This window comes from Macaca thibetana, chromosome 2 (assembly GCF_024542745.1).
Source record: "Macaca thibetana thibetana isolate TM-01 chromosome 2, ASM2454274v1, whole genome shotgun sequence".
In the NCBI taxonomy this organism is placed as follows: domain Eukaryota; kingdom Metazoa; phylum Chordata; class Mammalia; order Primates; family Cercopithecidae; genus Macaca; species Macaca thibetana.
Window position 1 is genome coordinate 148,630,195 of NC_065579.1, and position 17,041 is coordinate 148,647,235.

The 17,041-nt window shown below is 40.0% G+C and overlaps 1 protein-coding gene and 1 non-coding gene across 3 annotated transcripts in view; both read left to right on the forward strand.

Moving 5' to 3' along the window:
• The window catches only part of ALDH1L1 (aldehyde dehydrogenase 1 family member L1), an 81,313-nt gene that overhangs the window by 9,708 nt on the left and 54,564 nt on the right, over positions 1 to 17,041 (forward strand). For both annotated transcript variants that reach the window (XM_050781623.1, XM_050781622.1), the window contains exons 2-3: positions 13,943 to 14,092; positions 16,283 to 16,517. In XM_050781623.1, the coding sequence (XP_050637580.1) occupies positions 13,966 to 14,092; positions 16,283 to 16,517 (362 nt within the window). In that variant the 5' untranslated portion in view covers positions 13,943 to 13,965. The remainder of the gene's footprint in view (positions 1 to 13,942; positions 14,093 to 16,282; positions 16,518 to 17,041) is intronic.
• Positions 14,491 to 14,654, forward strand: LOC126949569 (U1 spliceosomal RNA). The gene has a single exon (XR_007723844.1). It is a non-coding gene; the product is annotated as a U1 spliceosomal RNA (small nuclear RNA).

Below are 17,041 nucleotides of genomic sequence, written 5' to 3' on the forward strand. Positions count from 1 at the left end.
GTGAGCCTGCACCCCTGGGCAGTGGCCTTCACAGCTGTTTCTCATTCCTATCCCTTTTAGATGATGAGAAAGGCTAGAGGCGCTGGATTGGGGTTTTTCCTCATCACTTAGGTTAGTTAGGCCTTGGGTGTCCATTCACTTAGGTTCTGGTATAATAGTTTCTATGAGAGTAGATTTCTTGAGGAAAAAAAAAAAAACGACTGCTTTCCTTGCCTCCAGCCAAAAACAGAAGGGGATTTTTCTCCAATTCTAAGTGTGAGAACTGTAAGAATTAAAGAAAGAGGAAAAAAATACAAAAGCTGGCTTGCCAGTTAAGACATTTATTTTAGAGAAAATAAACCTGAGAGGAGCTTCTGACTGAGTTAGGTCAGAGGCACACTCTCTTACAGACTAAGAGCTTTTAAGGATTCAGGGTGGGAGAGTTTATCAGAGGCTTCGACTGCTTCTTTGTCTCTTGGTTGTGCTTACCTGGGAGGGAGAGTTGTCTACCTGTTTTCATACATTTTTCCTGCAGTGCAGGTATAGTCCCCCAGCCTGCTTTTACTTATTTATTTATTGAGACAGAGTCTTGCTCTGTCACCAGGCTGGAGTGCAATGATGCCATCTCGGCTCACTGCAACCTCCGCCTCCAGGGTTCAAGTGATTCTCCTGCCTCAGCCTCCTGAGTAGATGGGACTACAGGCATGTGCCACCACACCTGGCTAATTTTTCGTATTTTTAGTAGAGGCGGGGTTTCACCGTGTTAGCCAGGATGGTCTCGATCTCCTGACCTCGTGATCCGCCTGCCTCAGCTTCCCAAAGTGCTGGGATTACAGGCATGAGCCATCGCCGCGCCCAGCCAAGAGTCTGCTTTTAGCTTTCCTATCTTAGTGCCCCTGAAGGAAAAGGAATGTGCTTATTCCTTATTATTAAGGCCCACTGTTTTACTGGGGCCCATTGTATGAGGGTGAAGCTTGGCAGTTACCCACGAGACTTCCCCCCAACTTCCCTCTGCATCCCAGCTGTCTTATCTGTGTTTTACTGTCAGCTCTTTCTGGCTGCTTGTAGTTAGAAGAGAAGTGATTTCCTTGAAACGCATGAGGCTAGAAAGGGAGCTGGAATTTAAAGTGATGCTGTTTGTCTGAGATGACAGTGCTCCTGCTCTATCATTCCAGACCCTGTGGGTATAAAACGACAAGGGGGGACGTGTTCTTTCTGGCTACTTCCTGCTGATGTGGGGCGGAGAGTGTTTTGGTCTTGGATTGACTGCAGGAGCAACACCATTTGTAGATGTTTTGGAGTAGTTGTCTGCGAAATGGCCGTGATTCTGTCGGTTAAAAATTTTTGAAAAAGGTTAATTAAACAGAGTAAAAACATTAGTCCTAGGCTTTTCAGCAGCGTTTTTTATTAGGCCTGTGACAGAAGCAACTATTTTTTTTTTCTTTTAATGACAGGCAGAGGTGCATGTTTGGAAAGACCCATGTGTTATTTTTTGTTAGTAACTGTTATTCCTGCTATGAGGATAATAATTAAGCAGAATGCTACAGTAACTGAGATTCTCTGTCCAGTATTCCACTCTGAGGGTACACAGTGCTACTGCAAATAGTACAGCCATTCCCGCGAGCGTGTCATAGTAAATAATTTTCATTAAAAAAGGTTTTAATAGTTGGCTTAAAAGGAGAGGTAGAAACAAGAAAAAGTATTTGGTGAGGTAGGGTTGAGACTGAGTAAGAGGAGTAATTTTTACTAGTTACTTAACTTTTATGATTTTTAGCTTAAGATTTCTTTTTTCTTTTTTTTTTTTTTCTTTTTTTTTTTTAACATTAATAGGACGTTTTTCTGGGCTACTAGGGGTTGCTTTCCCAGCTCTTTAGGCTTTGACTTGAGTGTGATGTATCCAGGAGTTGATTTCTGTAACAGATATAATTTAAACTGTAGAAGATAATAAAAATTGAAAAACTTTAGGCAAGACTAGAATTTAGCAACAAGTATGCTATAGTTTTTGGAACATAATTTTTACTTTTCAGTCTCCTATTTTTATTAAAAGACAATTTATGGTAGGACTGGTTTGCTTTATTATACTTGGCTTAATTATTTGTATATAGTGCAGCAAGAATAATTATTTGCTACACAGGCCTTTTAAATCGGCTTTGATGGAACTTTGTTATATAGAAGGAATTTGAGATAAGACTTATTAAAGCCAAACCCAGCCATGGATTTGTACCATTAAATACTTATGAGTTGGGTGAATTCCTTTTCTTTTGAGGTTTTAAGATAACTTGGGGTTCCTGGCCTGTCAGAAAGTGACATTCTTTACTTACCACAGGTCAGAAACCCTGTATGGGGACCGTGCACACAAACTATGAGTCCAGTTTTCCAAGGGTTTCATTGGCTTTATAAGTTAAGTTTGATTCCTTAGAGGAGAGCACACCATTCCAGTCAAAGCCTTGATAAAATAACCAGTTTTTCCAATTGTATTCTGTTACAAAAGAAAATAGATTCTTACAGCACTGATGCAAACTATAGTGTTGTCATTTAAAAACACTTATACTCTAGAACTTAAAGTATAATAAAAAATTTAAAAAATAAAAAAAGAACACTTATAACTAGTTTTTAAATTCTAGAGGAACTAGGCAAAGAGAAAAAAACACACTTTAAATACTATTTACAGGAGTATACTTTACTTAGTTGTTAAAGGCTGTAGCTAGCTTAAGACCAGTTTTCTTGACTCTGAAAAATAAGATAAAGATTAGTAGCATTCTAAGGAAAAGGTAAAAACTTGTTTTTGTTTTTTATTAGTTTAGTGCATTTTATTAACTTTTATTTTGCTTGATATTTACAAACATTTTAGCTTTTTATGAGTTCTGTATGTTTTGTTTGTTGTTGTTGTATTGTTGCGGTTGTGAGAAACCTGCCTTTGAGAGCACTTGTTAAGGTTTCACAGCTTGAATATAAACCATGTTTTGAAGATAATTAAACCAAAATAAAAATTGTCTGTAAATAACAAAATGTCTAGCTTGGATACAGTTAGAAACACAATTGACAAAGAAATTTGGTTATTTTTGTGGTTTACAGTAACCCTGGGCCGGGCGCGGTGGCTCAAGCCTGTAATCCCAGCACTTTGGGAGGCTGAGACGGGTGGATCACGAGGTCAGGAGATCGAGACCATCCTGGCTAACATGGTGAAACCCCGTCTCTACTAAAAAAATACAAAAAACTAGCCGGGCGAGGTGGCGAGTGCCTATAGTCCCAGCTACTCGGGAGGCTGAGGCAGGAGAATGGCCTAAACCCGGGAAGTGGAGCTTGCAGTGAGCTGAGATCCAGCCACTGCACTCCAGCCTAGGCGACAGAACGAGACTCCGTCTCAAAAAAAAAAAATACAGTAACCCAACATAACAACTTTAATTGTGATTAATAGCACATATTTAGACATAAGAACCTTAGACATCCCATACAGTTTTGGAACATATGTTAACATTATTCCTTAAAATATAACCTATTAGACATTATTTTGGAAACTTTATGTTGCTAAATAATTCTGTTTACCTCTTTTTGGATGGTTTAGGGGTTTTGTGCAGCACCGAAAAGCCAGGGGTCAGGAAAGACAACCTCGAGACTAAAGTTTGATTTGGGGAAGGCTGTTAAATATGTTTAAAATGTAAAACCCTTGATATTATGAAATAGAATTTTAGATTACCATAAGTTTTTTTTTTTTTCCTGTTTGTTTTGTTTTGTTTTGCTAAAATAATGAGATAACAATCTGGAAAAGCAAAAACCATTTATTAGCCTTTGGTATTACATGAAAATTTTGTTTAAGAGAGAAAGTTAAATTTCACCCTTTCATTAGTTTGCTATTATTAACTTTAATTTTAATGAAACCTTATAGATAATTTTATTTAATTTTAATGAGTTTGACCATGAAGTGAGATTTTTATATACCCATTATAACCCTTGACAAGTTTTGCTAAAGAGTAGATTAGCATTTTAAGAAAAGTTGTGGTGCTTTTATTTTAGTGTTTAATTTACAGAAGAAAAAAACATATAATACCCTTTTGAGTTTAGTTCATGTGTTTACACACAGAGTTTTCTTTGCAGAATTAATTTTTACAATGTTTTTACAATTTGTTTTAACCTTTCACTTTATTTTATTTAATTTTAAGACAATTTATTATTCTTCAGCAAAATGTACATTTTTATGCCTTTTTATAATTTTTAACTAAAAACACTTTTTACTGTTTTTATACACCTTGCATGCAAATCCATGTTTAGCAGTTTTAATTACATGTTATAATGGTAACTTTTAGCAATTTTTCACTTTAATGTAAAACGTGTTAAGTTTTTTTGTGTGTGACTTGAAACTAAAAGCACTGACACATTTTGTAATTTGGGCAAAGTAGCTCTGAAATATAATGCTGTTTTTTTCCATTTTAAACACTTCGGTAAAATCGCAAGGTGAGTGCTTAGGTAGAAATAAGTAACTAATGAACAGGGCGGAACAAAGTTTAGTTGGGCAATACTCTTTATGATACTGACAAGTGAAGGCTTACTAGTTTTAAAAGTGCTGGCTTTATTTTTGTAGTCACAGAGTAGTCTAAAGGCAAGGCTTACCCAGCTTCTGGCTCCCACATGAACATTATTTATTTAGTATGCCAGATTTTTCTTAAGGTGCACTAGCCACTGCAGATATTTTTACTGGTGGGAACTCAGATTTTCTAGACACGTAAATTAGCTGCCAATTGTGGTTTATCTTAGGGACATGTTTATAGAGACAGTATTCTTACTTAGCTTGCATTCTAAATTTTGTTCGCTTATTATCTTGTTAAAGCGATGAATATGTTTGTACAATGAAGACAACGGTTTTTTTGCCTTTTTAGGTTACAGCTTCAGCATGAGAATTATACTTTGACACAGAAAATCAGGTCTATAAGTGAAATATAATAAAGTGTTCTGAAAAGAAGGAGACTACCTTACAACCCCAAGAGAAAAATATGTGGTACTAAGCCCTGGTTCCTTTTTTCCTTATTGTTTTGTCATTTTTTTAGAAATTTGGGAACTAAAATCTTTTTGTTTAAATGCTGAATTTATAAATTGAAACAAACTCTTGGGTTTTGTTATAAAGGCAAAGTAATAATACTTCTATGTATTTTATAGAGTTATAGAGTATAATAACTTGAATTTATGGTTGGATTTGACTGAACCTACGTAGATACTAATCTGAGTGACTCATATCTAGAAAATGTGCAATATTTTAAGTATAAAAAATTAAACTGGACTAGTTTGCTTTTGTTTTATAGTATAAATGAAAATGACTCAAACTATTTAATTGAGCAGAAATTATGAATGAAAGATATATTTTAGAGCTATATGACTGAGGGACATTTTAACTTGAATTCCTCAGTGGCAAAAGAGGTGTATAAACTAATGCTAGTGTATACACTACTAAAGTGCCAACTTATGTAACATTTTTTAATTTAATTTTTAAAACGAAAGTTTTTTTTTCACTGTAAAGGGCAGTAACATTAAATTTTCTCCATGGGTACAAGTGGATGATTTATTTAGTATATTGACATACTTAACTACTAGTATTTTGAGGAAGCTGGATGTGATATAAATTTAATTTGAAAAACATGGTTTATGAAATTTTATAATAAAATTATTAATAAAGACATTGTTCAGTTTCTATAAACATTAAATGTGAGTATCTGTTGTCACAGTTTTAAATGTCAAAGAAAAGTCTTTAAAAATTAATATAGTGAGGCCAGATATGTTGGCTCACGCCCGTAATCCCAGCACTTTGGGAGGCCAAGGGGGGCAGATCACCTGAGGTCAGGAGTTCCAGACCAGCCTGGCTAACATGGTGAAACCCCATTTCTACTAAAAATACAAAAAATTAGCCAGGCGTGGTGGTATGTGCCTGTAATTCCAGCTACTCGAGAGGCTGAGGCACGAGAATTGCTTGAACCTGGGAGACAGAGGTTGCATTGAGCCAAGATCGTGCCATTGCACTCCAGCCTGGGCAACAAGAGTGAAACTCTGTCTCAGAAAAAAAAAAATTAATATAGTGATAATATACATGTTCTGCTATTAAAGACCAAGAACAATACCTAGATTGATCCCTTAAGTAATTAAATTTTGAACTGTGCAATACAGTTTAGCATGTCTTTGGAAAACAATGTCAGAGCTGGAGAAATACCTAAGAATTAAAACTTAAACCATAAATAGTACTAGTATATCTTAGCACAGCTAGGTAGGACATCTAACAAAAGCACGCACACATAATAAAAAACCCACAATTTTGCTTTAACAGAGTAATAAAGTAAAATGGCAATATACACAGTATTACTTTGCTTAACATTTTCCTTAAAAATATTTGATTTAGGCTGGGCATGGTGGCTCACACCTGTAATCCCAGCACTTTGGGAGGCTGAGGCAGACAGACACGAAGTCAGGAGATCAGGAGATTGTGACCACCCTGACCAACATGGTGAAACCCCGTCTCCACTAAAAATACAAAAATTAGCTGAGGGTGGTGGTGCGCACCTGTAGTACCAGCCACTCGGGAGGCTGAGGAAGGAGAATCGCTTGAACCCGGGAGGCAGAGGTTGCAGTGAGCCAAGATTGCGCCATTGCACTTCAGCCTGGTGACAGAGCAAGACTCCGTCTCAATAAATAAATAAATAAATAAATAAATAAATAAAATGCATTTAATCGCTTATTTTTCTTAGGCCAATTAATTACTCAGAGCTCCTTTTAATAGATACTGCACTCGTAACACATATATAGCCACACAGACAACCAGAAGAAGATCCAGTAGTTGTAAGATTTACATTTGCTAATTTTTTTAGTTGGATTATTGGCCTCCGAATGAGGCCCTTTAAGAACAGGGCTGGGAAAACAATTTTCAGGGCCTAAAAAACAAGCATAGCTGGAATACAAGACAGATTTTTGAGAGGTACTTATTCACCTTTAATTTCAGGCGGTCCATAAGGAAAACAGAGATTTTTCCCAAAATGGGATTTGTGGCACCTTTTCTGTTTTCCCAGGGAGTTCCAGGCTACTAGAAGTTATTTTAGGGTTTTTTATGCATGCATTAAAAGTGGCAAGACACAGTGGAGAAATGAAATTTTGACTGAGAAAAAAACTTTTTTCAGGAAAACCAGATTTATGAAGAGAAAAACATAAAGGTCTTTGGAATATATTTTCTTGGATATCCATTTTAATTAAGCTGAGTGCTCTTTTTTATTAAGGGTAAGGGTGGAGGTTGGAATTATATAAATGTTATGCCAAGTTAAATTAAAGGATTGAGTTATGTACAGGAATTCCCTGCAATAATGAGAGGGATTTTTAGAGAAAGATCCCAGAAGCTGTTCGATCTGCCACAAATCAGACATGGAGAAGGGGACATGAATGTGAGCAATACCTTTTACCCTGGCCACTTCCCGGAGAGGGAGAATGGCAGAGGAGGTTTCATTGGTTGGAGTAGTTTTTGAACCAGTGGAGAAGGAGGAGGGGTGGGGTTTAAAGTAGAAGAAACCTTGAATATGGGGAACCTTTTGCCAGAATCTCTGAGATGCAGCTAAAGCAGTGTTAAGAGGAAAGTTTATAGCACTAAATGGCTTCATCAAGAAAATAGAAAGATCTCAAATTAACAAACTAACTTCACCTAAAGGAACTAGAAAAACAGAACAAACCAACCCCAAAACCAGTCAAAGAAAAGAAGTGAAAATTAGAGAACTGAATGAAATTAAGATGCAAAAATCCACACAAAAGATCAATGAAACCAAGAGTTGGTTTTTCAAAAAAATAAAAATAAACAAGATCAATAGACCACTAGCTACATTAATATACAAAAAGAGAAGATCCAAGTAAGTATAATCAGAAATGGCAAAGATGACATTACAACCAATCCACAGAAATTAGAAAAGATTTTTAGAGAATACTGTGAACAAATATATGGACACAAATGAGAAAATTTAGAGGAAATGGATAAATTCCTGGAAACACACAATCTCCCAAGACTGAAGCAGGAAAAGATTGAAATGCTGTAATAGACCAATATTGAACTCCAAAACTGAATCAGTAATGAGAAAAACTACCAATCAAGGAAAGCTCAGGGCCAGACAGATTCATACTGAATTCTACCAGACATACAAAGAAGTAATGACACCAATCCTATTGAAAGTATTACCAAAAAATTGAAAAGGAGATCCTACCTAACTCATTCTGTGAAGCCAGAATCAGCCTAATACCAAAATCTGGCAGAGACATAACAAAAAAAGAAAACTTCAGGCCAATATCCCCGATGAACATAGACACAAAAATCCTCAACAAAATACTAGCAAACCAAATCCAGCAGCACATCAAAAAGTTAATATACTATGCTTAAGTGGGCTTTATTCTTGGGATGCAAGGCTGGTTTAACATACACAAATCAATAAATGTGATTTGCCACATAAACAGAATTAAAAGCAAAAACTATATGATCATCTCAATAGTTACAGAAAAAGCTTTGGAGAAAATCCAGCATCTCTTCATGATAAAAATCCTCAACAGATGAGGCATCAAAGGAATATACCTCAAAATAATAAGAGTCATCTATGACAAACCCAAAACCAATATCATGCTGAACAGGCAAAAGCTGGAACCATTCCCCTAAGAATTAGAACAAGACAAGGATGCCCACTCTCACCACTCACATTCAACATAATACTGGAAGTCCTAGCCAGAGCAATCAGGCAAGAGGAATAAATAAAAGGCATCCAAATAGGAAAAGAAGAAGTCAAACTAACTCTTCACCAACAATATCATTCTAAACCTAGAAAAGCTTAAAGACTCCACCAAAAGGCTGCTAGAACTGATAAACTATTTTAGTAAGACTTCAGGATACAAAATCAAGTACAAAAATCAGTAGCATTTCTGTACACCAATAATGTCCAGGCTGAGAATCAAATCAGGTACACAATCCCATTTACAGTAGCCACAAATAAAGTGAAATACCTATGAATACAGCCAATTGAGGAGGTGAAAGATATTTACAGGGAGAACTACAAAACACTGCTGAAAGAAATCAGAGATTACACAAATAAATGGAAAAACATTCCATGCTTATGGATTGGAAGACTCAATATTGTTAAAATGTCCATAAAGTCTGAGGCAATTTACAGATTCAATGCTATTCATATGAAACTACCAGCATCGTTCTTCACAGAATTAGAAAAAACTATTCTAAAATTCACATGGAATCAATAAAAAGCCTGAATAGCCAAAGCAATCCTAAGGAAAAATAAGAAAGCTGGAGGCATCACACGCCCTGACTTCAAACTATTTTATCAGGTCATAGTAACCATAACAGCATGATACTGGTACAAAAACAGACACATAGACCAATGGAACAGAATGGAAAACTCCAAAATAAAGCCACACACTTACAACCAACTGATCTTTGACAAGGCCCACAAAAACAAGCAACAGGGAAAGGACTCCCTAGTCAATAAATGATGCTAGGATAGCTGGCTGGCCATATGCAGAAGAATGAAACTGGACTCTTTTGCCATATACTAAAATTAACTCAAGATGTATTAAAGGTTTAAATGTAAGACCTCAAACTATAAAAATCCTAGAAGAAAACCTAAGAAATACCCTTCTTGACATCAGCCTTGGCAAAGAATTTTTGGCTAAGTCCCCAAAAGCAATTGCAACAAAAACAAAGATTGACAAGTGAGACCTAATTAAAATACAGAGCTTCTGTACAGCAAAAGAACTATCAATAGAGTAGACAGTCTACAGAATGGGAGAAAATATTTGCAAACTACACATCATGCAAAGGTCTAATATCCAGAATGTATAAGAATTTTAAACAAATCCACAAGCAAAAAACAAATAACCCCATTAAAAAATGGGCAAAGGACATGAGCAGCCACTTCCCAAAAAAAGATATATAAGCAGCCAACAAAAATATTAAAATGTTCCTCATCACTAATCATTAGAGAAATGCAAATCAAAATCACAATGAGATACCATCTTACACTGGTCAGAATGGCTATTACTAAAAAGTCAATGAACAACAGTCCTGGTGAGGCTATAGAGAAAACAGAACGCTTATACACGGTTAGTGGGAATGTAAATTAGTTCAGCCACTGTGGAAGTTTCTTAAAGAAAAGTTTAGAGATTTCTTAAAGAACTTAGAACTACCATCCATCCCAGAAATCCCATTACTGGGTATATACTCAGAGGAAAATAGATCATTATATGAAAAAAACACATGCACTCATACGTTTGTTGTTGGACTATTCACAACAGCAGCGACAGGGAATCAACTTAGGTGCCCAACAATGGTGGATTGGAAAAATAAAATGTGGTACATATACACCATGGAATATTACACAACCATAATAAAAGAGTGAAAGCATGTCTTTTGTAGCAACATGGGTAGACTAGAGGCTGTAATCTTAAGTGAATTAAGGCAGAAACAGAAAACCAGATACTGCATGTTCTCACTTACAAGTGGGAGCTCAACATTGAGCATACATGCACATAAAATGGGAACAACAGACACTGCAGACTGGTAGAGTGGGTAGGGGAATGGGTTGAAAAAACTCTGTTGGGTACTGTGCTTGCTACCTGGGTGCCATATATTCATATATCAAACCTGCACCTGCACCCCCTGTTTCTAAAATAAAAGTTGAAAGAAAAAGAAAACTACACCAAAACCTGAATAGGACATTTGTTACAAGGAAGTATTTGACACATCAATATTTCTTTTCTTCTTTTCTTTTCTTTTTGCCTCACCCTGCTCTGCCCCGCCCCGCCCCGCCTTGCCTTTTTTTATTTTATTTATTTTTTTTTTTTTGAGACATAGTCTCACTCTGTTGCCCAGGCTGGAGTGCAGTGGTGGAGTCTCAGCTCACTCCAGCCTCGACCTCCCAGACTCAAGTGATTCTCCTGCCTCAGCCTCCCAAGTAGCTGGGACTACAGGCATGCACTACCATGTCCAGCTATTTTTTTTCTGTAGTTTTTGTAGAGATTGGGGTCTCACTATGTTGCCCAGGCTGGTCTTGAACTCCTGGCCTCTAGCAATCTGCCCACATCAGCCTCCTAATGTGCTGGGGTTGCAGTCATGAGCCACTGGGACTGGTTCACGTCAATATTGCTTACAAGCGTAGATTAAAAAACAAACAAAATACCAGCTCTTCAAATTTAAAGATATATAAAAAGGTAATATATCATGATCAAGTGGTATTCATTCCAAGAATGCAAAGGTGGCTTAACATTTAAAAATCAATCACTATGATCCACCACAATAAAATAAAAATCTCATGACCTACAGGAAGAACATTTGGTAAAAGTCAACTCCTTGTCATGATTGGCAACCAGAAATATATTAATAAGACAACTTTCATAATATGTTAGTCTATCTACCAAAATTTCCCAAAGCTAACCAATGGTCAAATATTGAATGGTTTCTTCCCAAGGTCACAGGAATGAAACAGGAACTACTATCACCATCTGTATTCAATATTGGCAAGTGCAATAAGGAAGTAAATGAAATGAAAGACTTCAGAATTGGAAAGAAAGAAATAAAACCAACATCATAACATGATTATATACTTAGAAAATCACAAAGAATCTACACAGTATGAAAATTTATACGTGAAGAAATTAAGGTGCTGTTTAATACAACGTCAATGTACAAAATCAGTTGTATTTCTACATGCTAGCAACAAAAAAGACAAACAAACCAATTTTTAAAATGGGTCAAAGAACTCAAATAAACATTTCTCCAAAGAAGGTATACAAATGGCCAAAAGCACATGAAAAGATGTTTAACATCATGATTCAATAGCAAAATACAAATCAAAACCACAATGAAATACCACTTCACAACTACTAGGTAGGTCAGCTACAATAAAACTTCAGGTTATGTATCTTCACTACGACAACAAAAGACATTTTTAAGCTATACTAAATGCAAAGATAGACAAACTGACCAAAGGTTCAAAGATAGATGTATACATGTATAATCCTTTTCAATGAAGAAACTTCTTTTCAGTAACTAGTGCTGGGTTAATTTTATATCCATATGGAAAAAAAATTCTGGACTTCTACATTACATTGTATGGAAAAATCAGTTCCAGAGGGATTGCACATCTAATGTAAAAGGCAAAACAATAAAGACCTTGAACGACAAGGAGAACATCTTCATGAACTTGGAGTAGGCAAAGATTTTTTAAATAGAATACAAGAACCACTAAACATAAAGGAAATGTTTGATAAAATGTACTATATTAAGTTTAAGAACGTCTGTTCATCAAAAGACATCATACGAGGATGTAAAAGGCAAACCACAGAATTAGGGAAGATGTTTTCCATACACATATCTGACAAAGAACTCATAATCTAGATGATTCAAAAACAAAACAGAAAAACAAAACAAAAAACTCCCTTTCAATAAGAATAAAACCACACAGACAAAAGATTTGAAGAGCTGATTCCCACAAAAGGATATACAAATGGCCAAGAAACATAGGAAAAGGCGAACAACTTCATTGGTTATCAGGGAATTGCAAATTAAACCCCAATGAGACAGTTGTATTTTATGTTAGGAAAAGAGCTAAAATGAAGACACAAACCAAGATGGAGAGCACATGGAAGTGGAAACTGGTACAACCACTATGGAAAACTGGCAGCATCTGTTAAAGCTGGAAATTTTCACACCTATGACCCAGGAATTCCTCCCTAAGTACATACCTGACAGAGATGTGTACATATGTACCATGAAGACCATATGCAAGAATCTCTGTAGCATCCTATTTGTAATACCTTCAAACTGGTAACTACCCAAATTCCTTTAACAGTAGAATGAATAAACGAACTGCAGGTCATCCACTTCTGCAGCAATGAGAATAAACTCACTACGACTACATGCAACCACAAAGATAAAGTTGAGGGAGAAAATCTGCAAAACACTGTATGATTCCGTTTATGTAAGATGAATACATATAAAGGGGATACATATACATATATCAGGCAAAACCATTTGATGCTGTTAGAAGTCCCATGATTCTTGGTGAGTGTAGTGAGTAGAAGAGGCTCAAGGGGCTCCTGGAGTTTTTCTCTTTCTGGTGGTGATGACAGTGGTGTGTTCAGTTTGTGAAATTCATTGAGCTACACATCTATGATTTGTGTACTTTATGTATATATGAAGTATACATTAATAAAATTTTCCAAAAAAAAACTTATTTTGGTAAACGGACAAGTTAAAGAAATGTATTAAGTGAATAGTAGTTTAGGTTTTATAGATATGCGTGAGGTGAATGAATGACCAATCTTTGGAGAATATGCATGATTAGCTAGGCTTCATTCCACACATCTTCCTTAGTGGAACCCCGTTCCACTTTTCACCACCTTCATCCTCAGGCCTGCCCACCCAGGCCCCTTTTCTGTTACAGCTCAGCTGGACAGCCCCTTCGGCAGGGACTCCCCTTGCTCCTTTTGTGGCTCCTGGCTCAGAGGAATAAGCCTAATTTGTAGACTGAAAGCCATTTGAGAGATGTGGCATCTTTCTCATGAACAAATGTGACTTTACCAAGGTGACTTGACCAAGGCCATAGAACTGGTTAGTTACTGGAATATGCTCAAATACATCTCAAACATCTTGACACCCAACATTCCACGCCAGTTTGGAAGGTTTCAAAAGGGAATCCCCTAATTCTACAATCCATATCCAGCTCACCCGCTGTGGCACTGAATATTCTGACATTAGGGATCCATTGGGTCGTGGGTACATGTTTCATCTGGTCTCTCTTACAGTGGCAGTCTCCCCTCAGTGGCCTGCCACCCACAGAGCCACAGAGGGAATTGGGGTAGAGCAGGCCAGGTGCCATGAACTGCCCCGTCTTAAACCAGGGCTGGCTTCTCTGAGACCAGCAATCTCTGTCTAATTGCTGCTTTATTCCTTCCCCAGGTCCTTCCAACCCTCCTGCTACCATGAAGATTGCAGTGATTGGACAGAGCCTGTTTGGCCAGGAAGTTTACGGCCACCTGAGGAAGGAGGGCCACGAAGTGGTGGGTGTGTTCACTGTTCCAGATAAGGATGGGAAGGCCGACCCCCTGGGTGAGTGAGCCGACGGAGCAGGGAAGCCGATGGAGGGCGGCCTGCCCGTCCAGGCATAGGGGAAGCAGTGGGTGGGAGGTTGGGAGCAGAAGTCTGCAGGGCCTGTGCTCTGGCTGGGTAAGTGGTCTACCTTGAATCCTGCTCCAGTGCCAACAGGCTGCTGGGCTTTTCTGGAATAAAGTGAAGATGCCCTCCCCACCTGATCATGGGGTGGCTTTAGGGTCCTGGAGAAGGGCTGTAGAGAAGCCCAGCCTGGTCCCAGGTCCCACACAGAGCTTCTCTGACCCAGCACCCATGCTTGGGAAGGGCTCCATGTTCTGAACTGGGGCTCCATGTTCTGAAAGGTGGGCATGCGCGGCATCACCATTGCTGGGGCTGCCGTCAAAACACACAGTGCTCTGCTTACCTGGCAGAGGACAGACCATGATCACAAAGGCGGTTTTCCCAGGGTGAGGCTTCTCCATTGTACTCTGGATGTGCTGATCCCTGCAATTTCCCCAAATGTGGGGAACTTGACTGCGTAATTTGTGGTCATGGGGAACTGCATTTGCACTCTCCCCTGGCATTTTAATTTTTTTAAAGAAAAGAACAAAACCACAGAGAGTACTGAGCCCACCCTGGGAGTTTCTGATTCAGAATGAGGTGGAAAAGTCAGAATTAGGTGAAATTTTTAACCTGGGACAAGTTCCTGGGAGATACTGGTGTCTCTGGTACTAGGAGAAGCACAGTTTGAGAATCACGGGTCTGGGCCACTGCCTTTGAGCTGGGAACCTCAGCAGACAGGATGCAGGGGCCTCAGCTTGGATGAACAGACCCTCTAGGAACACTGACTGGTCCTTCTCAGGCCTGATGGAGACAGACTGTGGGGCAGGGCTTAAGGATAGAAGGCCAGGATTAGGAAAGGGGGCTTGTAGGCCTGGCCAGGCACAGAGGTGTGGTTTCTTAAGGAACAGCCAGCCTCCCTCAATGGGGAAGCTGCAGCCTGGCCCTAAAATCAGCTCCAACACCCAACACCCAATGCCAGCCAGGGTTCAGTCTTGGACCTGACCACCAGTGACCCATGACATACCCTGACCCCACCACAGTCTGGACCTTACACCCAGCCACTAAGTGACCACTGATCCCAGCTGCTGACCCTGGACCCAGACCAGACCTGGCTGGGACTCCTACTTGACCTTGATCTCAGATGTCCTGCAGCAGTATTTCATTAGTCACTGTTGGACAGCTTTTGCAAGTGCAGTCCAATCTGCTGACATCACATCCCACCCTCTCTCAAAACCACCAGACACCAGGACAGAGTGACAGAGGAGGCCGGAGAGGAGGGCCAGTCCCATCAGGGCCCAAACATCACACCAGAGGCTCTAACAGAGAACTGAATACAAAGAAGTGTTCCTTGGGTATTGAAGAGTGGAAGGCAGAGAGCTGGAAGTTATCAGGGACAGTGACTGCAGGAAGCAGCTGCCCACTCTAAGGCTAAGATAAAGGAGGAAGCTTTAACTACAAAAACTTGGGAGCTTGGGCCTGTAATCCAGAGCTGTGAGGAGGGTGTGCTGGTGATGGGGCAGAGGAGGGGCCCTCCAGGCTGTATCTGGGCCCAGGGTGGGGTGTGGGGTGTGTGCATATTGAGGCTAGTTCTACGGATGATGGAAAAACTGATTTAGCCATTGCTCTGGGAAGGAACAACTGTGGCTGGGATGAAGAAGCTGGGCTGGGGGAGGCTCACTGGACAGGAACCCACTGAACAGAAAGGAGTGAGGATGCCCTTGTTACCCTTCTTCCCCTTATTCCTTCATCAGGGAACAGCTGACAAAGCAGAAATGCCATCTGCAGGGGGGCAGTCCCCATCACAGAGAGAGCAGTAGAGGGGACCATAAGACAGTAACTCAGTGATAGGGATGGCAAGGCCTCAGGAGAGGAGCGAGGGCAGAGGTCAGCCATCTGGGGTCTGGAAGAGGGAGGCACTCAGAGGTCCTGGAGCTCAGCAGAAGTCAGAGCAGGCAGGGCGGTCCCCAGAGCCTCATGCTTGGCTGGTGCATCTGTCTGTGTTGCCCAGTGGAGACTGGCTGGGGGTGGGGGGTGAGGGGGGTGGCATAGAGAGAAGGCCCATGGGCTGCTCTGCTGGGAAGGCAGAGTTGGCCACATGTGGGTGGGTGATAGAGAGGGGCCAGTTTCTTATCCACCATCCCACAGGTCTGGAAGCTGAGAAGGATGGAGTGCCGGTATTCAAATTCTCCCGGTGGCGCGCAAAAGGACAGGCTTTGCCTGAAGTGGTGGCAAAATACCAAGCTTTGGGGGCCGAGCTCAACGTCCTGCCCTTCTGCAGCCAGTTCATCCCCATGGAGATAATCAATGCCCCCCGGCATGGCTCCATCATCTATCACCCGTCACTGCTCCCTAGACACCGAGGGGCCTCGGCCATCAACTGGTGAGATGGGGCAAAAACACGGGGGACCATCCCTATACATGTCCCTCCATCAGCCTGACTTGTCTCTTTCCATTAGCCCAAAGCATTTCTAGGGATGCAGAGTGGGCATTGTGCAGGTGCTTGTCCTGTGGTTGCCAGCTATCAGCCACAGAACAGGCTGTGCAACGTTATCGATGACAGAAGGCTCTGGGAGCAGGTGTTGCTAAGCACTCTGCACTCCCACAGTTATCTGAGAAACTGGCACTGTCAGTGTTCCCATCCCCCAGCTGGGACAGAGAGGGCACCAGGAGGCGCAGGGTCCAAGGCGCCAGTCCAGGCAGTGGGCTGGGGGTCCTACTCTAACTTCCACTACCGCTGCTCTGGGCAGCACACTATGTAGAAAGAGATAAACATGGAGCAAAGGATGGCCTCCCCAAGGTAGTCTGACGTGACAGAATTCCCAAGAAGACAACAAAGGGGGTGACAAGGCAGATGGGTGGTCAAAGAGGGAAAACATTTGAGTTGAGAAAAGAGTGGATTCGTAG